The following is a 12,293-nucleotide window of genomic DNA, read 5'->3' on the forward strand; positions in this document are numbered from 1 at the left end:
ACTCACCCGATGAAGGAGTGAGACTCCGAAAGCTTGTGCTGCCAAATAAACCTATTGGACTTTAACCTAGTGTTGTGAAACTTCTTAACTGTGTTGACCCATAATGCCATTAGGGAGTGAATTCCAGGATTTTGTCCCAGCAACTGTGAAGGAACGACAATGTATTTCCAAGTCAGGATGATGAATACTTGGAGGGGAACTTGCAGGTGGTGGTGTTCCCATATATCTGCTGCCCTTGTCCTTCGAGAAGGAAGCGGTTGTGGGTTTGGAAGATGCTGCCTAAGGATCTTTGGTGAATTATTGTAGTGCATCATGTAGATAGTACATACTGCTGCTCCTGAGCGTCGGTGGTGGAGGGAGTGGATGTTTGTGGATATAATGCCAATCAAGTGGCCTGCTTTGTCCTGGGTGGTGTAAAGTTTCTGGATTGTTGTTGGAGCTGCACCCATTCAGGCAAGTGGGGAGTATTCCATCGCACACCTGACTTGTGCCTTGTAGATGGTGGAGTCTGGAGATGAGTTACATGCCACAGTATTCCTAGCCTCTGACCTGCTCTTGCAGCCACTGTTTTTATGTGATGAATCTAGTTGAGTTTCTGGTCAATGGTAACCCCAAGGGTGTTGATAGGGAATTCAATGATGGTAATGCCATTGAATGTCAAGGGGTGGTGGTTAGAGTATCTCTTGTTGGTGATGATCATTGCTTAGCATTTGTATGTTACTGGCCACTTGCCAGCCCAAGCCTGGATATTGTCCAGATCTTGCTGCATTTGAAAGTGGACTGCTTCAGTATCTAAGGAGTTGTAATTGATGCTGAACATTATGCATTCATTGACAAACATCCCCATTTCTGACCTTATAATGGAGGGAACATCATTGACGAAGCAGCTAAAGACGGTTGGGCCTAGGACACTACCCTGAGGGACTCCTGCAGAGATGTCCTGAAGCTGAGATGATTGACCCTCCACAACTACAACTGTCTTCCTGTGTATCAAGTATGATTTCAACCAGCAGAGTGTTTGCACCCCATACTCATTCATTCAAGTTTTTGCCTGAGCAGGTTATTGTTGAGGAAGTCCTGCTTGATAGCGCCAACGATAACCCCTTCCATTATTTTACTGATAATCAAGAGTAGATTGGATGGTAATTGGTCGAGTAGGATTTGTCCTGCAAAACATACCGGAGCAATTTTCCACATAGTTGGGTCGATGTCAGTGTTGTAATTGTACTGGAAGTGCTTGGCTAGGGGGGCAGCAAGTTCTGAAGCACTATTGCTGGAATGTTATCAGGGCCCATTGCCTTTGCAATATACAGTGCCTCCAATCGTTTCTTGATATCATGTGGAGTGAATCAAATTGGCTGAAGACTGGCATTTGAGATGCTGGGGCCCACTGGAGGATGCCAAGATGAATTATCCACTTGGCACTTCTGGTTGAAGATCGCTGTGAATACTTCAGCCTTATCTTTTGCACTGATGTGCTGGAATCCTCCATCATTGAGAATAGGGTTATTTGTGTAACCTCCTCTTCCAGTTGATTGTGGGATCACTTAGCTCTATCGATCACTTGCTGTTTGGCATGCAAGTTGCCCTGTTTGGTAGGTTCACCAGGTTGACACCTCATTTTTAGGCATGTCTGGTGCTGCTCCTGGCATGCCCTCCTGCACTCTCCATTGAACCAGGCATGATGGTAATGGTTGAGTGGGGGATATGTTGGGCCATGAGGTTGCAGCTTGTGCTGGAGTACAGTTCCTCTGTTGCTGGCCCATAGTGCCTCATGGATGCCCATCTTGAGTTGTCAAATTGGTTCAAAGTCTGTCTCATTTAGCACGGTGACTGTGCCATGCAACACGGTGGAAGTTATTCTCAATATGAAGGTGGGACTTTGTCTCCACAAGGACTGTGCTGTGGCTACGCTTACCAATATTGTCATGGACAGATGCATCTGCAGCAGTTTAGCAATGCTTGTGTATGTTATTTATTTGAGCATTTCTAAAACTTACTCATTCAAATGTAGTAAATCTTCATTTTAGCACAAATAATAGTTTTTGAATTGTATGTTATATTAAGTATTACAATGTACAACTGTAAATTGAGTGTGTGTCTGTATATGCCCTGTTTGTAAACATGACCCCCATTCACCTGATGAAGGGGCAGTCCTCTGAAAGCTTGTGCTGCTAAATAAACCTGTTGGACTTTAACCTTCTTACTGTGCTCACCAACAGCGCAGAGTTGGGATAAATGGATCTTTTTTGGGTTGGCAAGATGTAACTGGTGGGGGGTGCCACAGGGTTTGGTCCTTGGGCCCCAACTCCTTACAATCTATGGTAATCACATTGATACAGGGATAAAATGCACTATAGCCAAATTTGCAGATGACATAGGGATAGTGAATTGCAGTAATGAAATAAGAAATTTACAAATGGATATGGAGAAGTTAAATGAATGGGGAAAAATGTGGCAGATGGAGTTTAAAGTGGATAAGCGTGAAGTTATGCATTTTGGTAAGAAAAATACAACAGCGAAGTATTAATCTAAATGCAGAGAAACTTCAGAATGCTTCAGTGCAGAGGGAAGTGGATGTCTTCGTGCATGAATTGCAGAAAACTAATATGCAAGTACAGCACATAATAAGGCAAATGGAATATTGGCTAAAGTAATGGAATGTTGTTGCTACTGTGCAATGAATTAGTGAGACCCTACTTAGAATATTGTGTACAGTTTTGTTCTCTTTACTTGAGGGATGTAGTTGCATTGGGGGCAGTTCAGAGGAGGTTCATACGATTGATTCAGAGATGAGGGGTTTGGCTTCAGAAGAGAGATTGAACAGTTTAAGCCTGTGCTGCATGGAGTTTAGAAGAATGAGAGGATAGCTAATTGAGGTGTACAAGGTGATAAGGGGGATTGATAAAGGAGATGTAGAGAGGATGTTTCCTCTTGTAGGGCAATCGAGAACAAGAGATTATATTTTTAGGATATGGGGTGGCAGATTTAAAACTGAGATGAGAAATTACTTTTCGCAAAGGGTCGTGAGTGTGCGGAATTCACTCCTTCAGAGTGTGTTGGATGCCTGGACTTAGAAAGAGATGCACAGATTTTTAATTAGTAAGGGTTTGAAGGGTTATGGCGAACGGTCAGTTGAGAACGAGATGAGATCAACCGCGATTGTGTTAAATGGCGGAGGTGGCTCAAGGGGCTAAATTGACTACTACTCCTCGTTCTTAGGATTCTTATGATGCCATCCAGCCCTCCCTATTCTATTGTTCGTGTCATTCTTACATCTGAGTCACAAAGCTCTGGGTTTGAGCACTCCAATGCCTTATTAAGAGGATGCTGCCCTGTCATTAAACAAGTCCCATCTGCATGCTTGGATAGATGTAAAATATCTCATGGCACTATTAAGAGTAAGGGAGTGATTATTGACCAATATTTATCCCAGCATCCCTATGACAAGACAGATTATCTGGTCATTACCACATTGCTGTTGGTGGGAAGTTGTTATGTGCTACTTGGTTGCTGTGTTTCTGGTATTACAGAAGTGACTACAGTTCAAAATTACTTCATTAGTTGTAAGGGTGCATTTAGATGCCTGTTAGTTGTGAAAAGTGCAATAGAAATGCCATTCATCCCATTCCTATGCTTGGCCCATACCATCTCTATTCCCCTGCCTCCAGTCAAACTCATCCAATCTCTTGCAGAAATCCTTTCTCCAGCCAGGGTAACTTTGTTCGATTTATTTCTAACTGCTTTTGTTCACCAACCCCTCACTCTTCTGCTGCTGCTGCCACCAACTGTTGGCACTTGCATGCATCACATTCTCCTGTCCTACATGTACCACACATTTCTGTGATGACCAGGCACCACCTACTGACAAATACATCCCTTAAACTGACTAATCCAAATTGCCCAAAGAGGCAACATTTGAGACTTATAAATAGGTGGAGTCAATAAGTGGGAATGCATTAAAGTCATAAGTTATGTGTGTATGTGAATGCATGAAGTGTGATGAGGTTGGTGAATTATATGCCCAGATAACCAAATGGAAATATTTTAAAAATTCATTTTATGGAATGAACATCACTGGCTAGGTCAGCATTTATTACCCACCGCTTGTTGCCCTTCAGAAAGTGGTAGTGGTGGGGTGAGGGAGGGGCGGTGGATGGATGGATGGATTCCAGGACTTCGGCCCAGTGACAGTGAAGAAATGGCAATTATATTTTTAAGTCAGGATGTCGAATGACTCGGGGGAGTGGCGGCGGCGCTCCAGATGGTAGTTTCCCCAAACATCTGCTGTTCTTGACTTTCTAGATGATAGTGGAACTGGTTTGGGAGGTGTTGTGTGAGGAACATTGACGAATTTCTGCAGTGCATCTTGTAGGTCGTACACACAGCTTCCACTGTTCGCCAGCGATGGAGGGATTTAACGTTTGTGGAAAGGGCAGCAATCAAGTTTGATGCTTTACCCTGAATGATGTTGAGCTTCTTGAATGTTGTTTGAGCCACACATTCAGGTACAGGGTATGGATTGTGTAGTAAAGTTTGTTTAGTTAGTCATAAGTAAGGTTTACATTAACATTGCAATGAAGTTACTGTGAAATTTCCTTAGTTGCCACAGTCCAGCATTTGCTCGGGTCAACGCACCTAACCAACACATCTTTCAGAATGTGGGAAGAAACCCATGCAGACACAGAGCGTACAAATTCTACACAGACCCAAGCTGGGAATCGAACCCAGATCCCTGGCGCTATGAAGCAGCAGTGCTAACCACTGTGCTACCCTGCCGTCCAGTATTCCATTACAGTTTGAGTTGTGCTTTGCAGATGGTAGACGGACTTTGGGGAGTCAGGAGGTGAGTTACACTCCACAGCATCCCCACCCCTTTGACTTGCTTTGGTCGCTGCAGTATTTATTTGGTTAGTCCGGTTCAGTTTTTAGCCAGTGGTAATCTGCAGGATGTTGACAACGGGGGAGTCAGCAATGATAATCTCATTGAAAGTCAAGGTGTGATGGTTAGATCCTCTCTTGTGGGAGATGGCACTTGTACGGTATGGTATTACTTGCCACTTATCAGCCCAGGCCAGGATATTTTCTAGGTCTTGCTGCATTTCGACATAAACTGCTTCAGTATCTGAGGAGTCATGATTGGTGGTGAATGTTGTGCAGTCATCTGCAAACATCCCCACTTCTGACCTTGTGATGGAAGCAGGAGGCGGGGCGGGGGGGGTCATTGGTGAAGCAGCTGAAGATGGTTGAGCCTAAGACATCAGTCTGAAGAAGTCCTGCAGTGATGTCCTGGAGCTGAGATGATTGACCTTTAACCATCGCAACCATCTTTCTTTGCACGAGGTATGATTCCAACCAGCAGGGATAGAGTTTTCCCTCTGATTCCCATTGACTTCAGTTTTGCTGGAACGCCTTGATGCCATATTTGGTCAAATGCTCCCTTGATGTCAAGGGCAATCACTTTCACCTCATGGATAATGGAGATCTGGTTTAGGGATGGGCAAAACTGGATACTAAATATTGGATTGAAAATGTTTAGGAAAGAAAGGAGAATTGGTGGCAGTGTTGATTGAGGAGAATATTAGTATGTTTCTGGCCTAACGAGGAAGGAGGTTTTGTTGGATCTGGTTCTAAGGGATGGAGTCGATCAAGTATCCGGAGGAGAACATTTAGAGAACAATTATCATAATTCAAAAGATTTAGATCAGTATACAAAAGGACAACAAGCAATGTAAAGTAAAAATACTTAATTAGAAGAGGGCCAATTTCAGTGGGGTGAAAACATCTGGCTATGTAAGTTGGAATCAAAAGATATGAACATAAGAATTAGGAGCAGGAGAAGGCCACTTGGCCCCTTGTGTCTGATTGGCCTGCCGTGCAATGAGACCATAGCTGATCTGATTGTAAAGTCAATCCCACATTCCTGCCTACACTTAATAACCTTTAATCTTATTATTCAAGAATCTAACTAACTCTGCCTTAAAATATTCAAAAAGTGTGAGAAGAGACAGACAGCTGACAAAAAGGAATCCTAAAGTGTGTTCTCAGCATATAAATACTTAAGCGGTGTTAAGAGGAGGTTTGGGGCCCAGAGAGCAAAAAAAAGAGAATTGCATTTATTTAACACTTTTCATGCTTAAAAGCACTTTACAGCCAATAAAGTACCTTTTAAGGTATAGTTGCTGTATTAACGTAGGAAAAAAGGAAATCTGTGTTAAATTAGTACTTTGTAGTTGTCTTTGCCAAGGAAGAAGACACTACTGAAGTCACAGTGAAAGAAGAGGTCATTGAAACACAAGAGAGACATAAGAGAGAGCTCTTAGGATGTGGTGCTTAACATTGATAAGTCACCAGAACAAGATGGGATGTATATGAGGATATTGACAGAAGTAAGGGAGGAAATTATGAAGACATGGGCCATAATTTTCTCATTCTCTTGATACGTTGATACCAGAGGACAGGTGAATTGCAAAAGGATGTAAGCGTAAACCTAGCAACTATAAGCCAGTCTGTTTTAACTTGAGGAATGCTAATTTGTGACAGCATTTACAGTCACTTGGTCAAGTGTGGACTAATTAAGGAAAGCCAATGTGCATTTGTTCATGACATTGTTTTTAACTGACTTGACTGAGTTTTTTGAGGTAATGAAGAGGGTAAATAAGAGTAATGTGCTCCATGTCACGTGCATGGACTTCCAAAAGGCATTTGGTAAAGTGCCTCAATACAGGCTTATTAGCAAGTTAAAGCCCATAGAATGATAACATGGGTATGAAGTTGTTTGAATGACGGGAGACTGAGTAGTGTTGAACAGTTGTCTTTCAGGCTGGAGGAAGGTATTTGGGGACTGTCCAGGGGCCATCGCTAAGGTCACTGATATTAATAGCCTTGGATATACAGGACACCACTTTGAAATTAGCAGATGACACAAAGCTTGGAACTACTGCGGAAGAGAATAGTGATAAACTTCATTAGGATATAGACTGGTGGATTAGGCAGACATAGCAGATAAAACTTGATGCAGTCAGTTGTGAAGTGGTACAATGGTAGGAAGGATGAGGAAAGGCAGAATATAGAGTGCAGTTCTGAAGCTGGTGCAGGAAGAGTGACCTGAATGTATATATGCACAAAATAGAGGCATAGGATGCAAAATCAAGTAGGTTATGGTCAACCTTTATAAGACACTGGTTTGGCCAGTGGAGGCCAACACTCCAGTGATTGTCTCCAACTCTAAATGCCAGACCTCAGGAAGGATGTGAAGGCTTTTAAAGAGAGGGCAGAAAAGATCTATGAACATAATTCCAGGAATGAGGAACTTCAGTCACCTGGATAGACAGAGAGATTTTATAGAACTGCTCAAAATTGTGAGGAATCTAGATAGATGGAGAGAAACTGAGGGGTCAAGAACAAGAGGATGCCAATATGAGGGGAATGACAAGTGAAGTACTGGTGCAATGAAGTTAAACATAATGCATGCTTTGGACCAGGAATGCATTGCCTGAAAATGTGATGGAGGGAGATTTGCTTTTTGGGTTTCAGAAGAGAATTGGATGAGCGTTTGATGAGGGGAAATTTGCAGGACTATGGAGAAGAGATATGGTTGTGAGTGTTACTCTCGCATGGAGCAAACATGAGTCCATACTCATGATCCAAATAGTTGTCTCCTCGCTGTAACCATCCCATACATGATTACAGCTACCTTCTGAATCTGAATATTCCCAGTCACCACCATGGTGTATCCAGTCTTTATTCTTCCATTAGCCCTACCCCTCGCGTATCCATTGCCCTCCAAATCAGTGGGGTGATCTCCCACTGACTGACCTCGCATCTATTCTTGCCCGACTACCATTACAAATTCTTTTTGCCCTGGAAGCAGAAATTTTTACCTCTTTGTTTTCCCCCTCAGTCCCTTCCGCTGGTTTTGAAGTAACAATTGCTTAGCAGATCGGTTTACTTTTTCCCTGAATTTGCAGAACTCTGTTCATCCTGCTGGTTTGGCTGTATGTATTTTAAGTCAGCTAAAATGGCTGAAGTGCCACTGATTATAGGAATTTGGTATGTCAATGTATTACCTCAGGGATTTTGCACAGTTGGCTAATCTGCTGTTTGTGATTGCTTTGAACAATAGAGCAGGGCCATTTTCACATTCATCACGCTATGGAGTTATTGTACGTGATGTAGTTCAGTTATACTAATTGCCAAAATCTATCATAAAGCGTATGCTTGAATATTGTCTGTGTGTAGATACAAACACATTATTTAAATATATCTTAGTACAGTGACTTATTATGTCGATATTTAAAGAACCCTCTCTCCCTCAGTTCTACAGAATTCTGGAGATAATTCTTGTCCACTGAATGAAATCATGAATGGTTTTACATCTTCAGTTTATTTTCTTTATCTGTCCTCTACTTCAAATATGTGGCAGATGTTTCTGGGCCTGTTGTATTGAATTAACTAGGTGCAGGGAGGATCAGATGTCCATAAGGGAGTTCAAACAGCAAGCAACTAATTTAAAACAGCAGAAATTTGGGTTACAGCTGAGCAATTCTCTTGGTCATTACTAATGGAAGAAAATCTGGTCCAGTGATTTGAGCTGGATTAGGGATTGAAGAATGCTGGAGACCTTTACATACTCCTGATTGTGTTCAGGCTGTGAATTTATACAGGCATTTCAACCATTGGGATTATTACAGCTGAGCCAAATATGTCTTCACTGATAATCACACGGATGCATTATTTCTGGCAATTTCATTTGATAGCAGTCAGGAATATAATTCCTGGATTTTTTTTTCTCATGCGTTTTGATTACTACTGCTTTTCTGATAAAGATAATTTAAATTAGTCATAGAGCAATATGACGGCACCTGAGCTTTTAGACTGAAGAGCTAATGGCAGCCCAAGCCATGCTCTGACTTGAATTGGGAAGCCATGACATGTGTTTTGATATTTTATCTAATTTCCAAATACTGTTTCTCAATAATGTTCCTGTTTTTGCTTCAACCAGAGAGAAGGACTTTCAAAATTCAACAAGATCTATGAATATGATTATCACCTATTCGGTCAAGTATGTCTTCAGATTCATAAATAAGCTCTTCAGACTTTCCTATGTTTTCTTTTGTTCATCTCCTCTTTTCTTACTGTGACATCTGTTGTGAGTGGTAGCATCTCAGTAACTGCTCATGAGCCTCATCCAAAGGGTGGTATGATCTGGCACTAAGAGAGGTTACAAAGGTGTCTTGGCATGGCGAGGGGATGAAAGAGAGAGGAAGGCAGATGGTGGTGCACATATGGTGAATTACTTCGACTATTTTTGCTTCCCCTTTCCTAAGCTACTCTTGATGGTAGAGTTAGGGTAGGTACTTTTAACTGGCCATGTGTATTGAATGTCTAATACGTTGTGCTGTTGAAACCTACTTAGCGATGGACAGACCTTGAGCCCATCTTTACACTTATAAACATTTATTTACAGAATTACACATTACAAGCATTAATCTTTCACCCAAGTTTTTAAAAATTTGGCCTTGGGTGTAGGTGCCACTGGCTAGGCCTGCATTTACTACCCATCCCTAATTACTCTCAAAGGTGGTAGTGAGCTACCTTTTTGAACTGCTGCAGTCCATGTGATGGTCACCCACAATGTTATCAGGGCAGGAGCTCCAGGATCTTAACCCAGCGGCAGTGAAGGAACAGTGATATATTTTCAAGTTAGGATGGTAGGTGTCTTGGACAGGAACTTGGTGGTGTTCCTATGCATCTACTGCCCTTGTCCTTCTAGTTAGTAAAGGTTGTAGATTTGGAAGGTGCAGTCGAAGGAGCCTTAGTGAGTTGCTGCAGTGCATCTTGTAGATGGTACACACTACTGTTGCTGTGCATCAGTGGCGGGGGGAATGAATGTTTGTGAATGGTGTGCCAACAAGGAGGTTGTTTTATCCTGGATGGTTCTTGAGTGTTGTTGGAGCTGTACTCATTCAGTCAATTGAAGAGTATTCCATCACACTGCTGATTTGTATCTTGTAGAATGTGGACAGGCTTTGGGGAGTCAAGAGGTGAGTTACTTCAGCATTCCCAGCCTCTTACTGGTCTTTATATGGCTGACCTGGTTTAATTCTGGTCAGTGGTAACCCCCGGATGTTGATAGTGTAGGACTCTGCAATGGGAGGGGTGATGGTTAGATTCTCTTTTGTTGGAGATGGTCATTGCGTGGCACTTTTATACCATAAAATCCCTACACTGCAGGTCCATCAAGTGCACCGACTCTCTGGCAGAGCATATTACTCAGTGGTGTGAATATTACTTACCACTTGCTAGTCCAAGTATGGATATTGTCCAGGTCTTACTGCATTTGGACATGGGACTGCTTCTGTATCTGAGAAGTCGTTAGTGCTGTTGAACATTGCACAATGTTCAGCAGCACCAGCAAGCATCCCCACTTCTGACCTTATGATGGAAGGGCTGTCGGTAATGAAGGTGCTGAAGATGGTTGGGTCTAGGACACTATTACTCTGAGTAACTCAGTGATGTCCTGGGACTGAGATGATTAACCTCCACAACTATCTTACTTTCTGCTTAGTATGACTCCAAACAGAGCAGTTTTCCTTCTGATTCCAATTGACTCCAGTTTTGCGAAAGCTCCTCGATGTCATTCTCAGTCAAATGTTGCCTTGCTGTCAAGGTCAGTCACTTGCATCTCACCTTGAGTTCAGCTGTTTTGTTGGTTTCAGGGCATAAGTAAATCTTCACTTAATGCCCACCACATGCATTACAATTGAACACAATATACGATTCATGTGTGCATCATTGTGTTGCTTCCCTCTAAGCGCAGTAATTTTTTTGAAAGCCCCCTTGAGATGGAGATGTGAATCTAGAAAGTAGAAAGACCACCCGCAATCTCAAGTTTCTGATCCTTGTATGTACCGTTAAAAAGAAAAAGCAGATCGTTTTGATTCATAAATGTTGAATCACCAACTGTCCTCTCCAGCACTTCATAGCCTTAAGAAAATTAGGGTTGGCCTCTTGGAATTCAAGCTAGGCAAGCAAGGTACAAGGGTAAAATTGTGCTGGAATTTTCTGAGTTGCAAGTGGAATGATTTTAAAACAAAATCTTCGGAGGAATGACCAGTAGAAGGGGTTCAGTGCACTTTTACAATGTGCTACACAAGACCAGAATCAAAACCTTCATCCACTGATAGAGGGCAGCAGACACCATCTACTGTTATCAGATCCTGCTACAGCTCAGTTTAAAATTGATGTTAAAGAAAAGATAAATGGAGAAGTCTTTTTTCTGGAAGTGAGTAAAATACAGTTTCTTTCTTTCTTTGTGTGCAAGGATGTGGGGATTAAAATCTAAAAATTGAAACACAAGAATGCATGTAATGTGATATTTATGTTGGTGCAAATAATATTTATTTGATATAACTCATTTTTTTTCCCTTTCTATTCCTTTCTCGCCACCATACTTGCAGAATGTTGCTATAGTGATGACCTCTGTCTCAGGTCACCTCCTTGAGTTAGAGTTCAAATCACCTTTTCAGAAATGGTAAGTTTTATTTAAATATGAAGCCATGTTGAGATTCATCTTGTAAACAGACCTCAGTCAGTGGGTAGGGGAGAATTGATCCCAGGATTGGGTAGATGGTGCAGCATGTTATCATAGCCCACTAATCAGATGTACAGGGATGAACTGTAAACTATATCCCAACTTAAAATTATCTAACTTTAAATTATTCATGTGAAGCAAAAATCATATTCTAATTTTGTTCACTGTGGGTGTCAGAAGAATATAAAAATGATCCTTTTTTTTAAGCAAACAACAAATTTCAGAATTCAACAAGATCACTTCTGAGAATAATGTGTGCCAAGCCTGTATTTTGCTCATTGAAGCTTTTTTATTCAATATCTAGGCACAGCTGTAACCCTGTGACTCTCTTTGATGCTGAAGTGGAGAAGTACTGTCCAGAGAACTATGTGGATATTAAGGTACAGTAATTATATGATTGGTTCAGGATCACATGCTGCACATGTGCTATGCTATATGTCTAATCCACTGTGTACCTGCTGTGTGAGTGTTTGATGGGACAGAGAGCTTTACACTATGTCTAACATGTGCTGCACTGGCTCTAGAAGTGTTCTTGAGAGATTAAAAGTGCTCTTCCCCAGTATTATCACCTTGATGATCAGATAAATTAATCAGTTTGTGTATATTTCAAATAATGAATCTTTGCATAAAAAGGTGATGCTGTTTGATCAGGAGTTTAACAGAGAACATAATAACTGCAGCTGATTCTTGGCTTTTA

At 41.7% G+C, this 12,293-nt stretch overlaps 1 protein-coding gene across 3 annotated transcripts in view; it reads left to right on the plus strand.

The window, feature by feature from the left end:
- top3a (DNA topoisomerase III alpha) overlaps positions 1–12,293 on the plus strand; it is a 32,542-nt gene that overhangs the window by 1,519 nt on the left and 18,730 nt on the right. For all 3 annotated transcript variants that reach the window (XM_080206616.1, XM_080206614.1, XM_080206615.1), the window contains exons 2-4: positions 9,005–9,064; positions 11,463–11,536; positions 11,901–11,976. In XM_080206616.1, coding sequence (XP_080062742.1) covers positions 9,005–9,064; positions 11,463–11,536; positions 11,901–11,976 — 210 coding nt within the window. The remainder of the gene's footprint in view (positions 1–9,004; positions 9,065–11,462; positions 11,537–11,900; positions 11,977–12,293) is intronic.

Source organism: Carcharhinus amblyrhynchos, chromosome 18 (genome assembly GCF_965287045.1).
Source record: "Carcharhinus amblyrhynchos chromosome 18, sCarAmb.v2.hapA, whole genome shotgun sequence".
Classification (NCBI taxonomy): domain Eukaryota; kingdom Metazoa; phylum Chordata; class Chondrichthyes; order Carcharhiniformes; family Carcharhinidae; genus Carcharhinus; species Carcharhinus amblyrhynchos.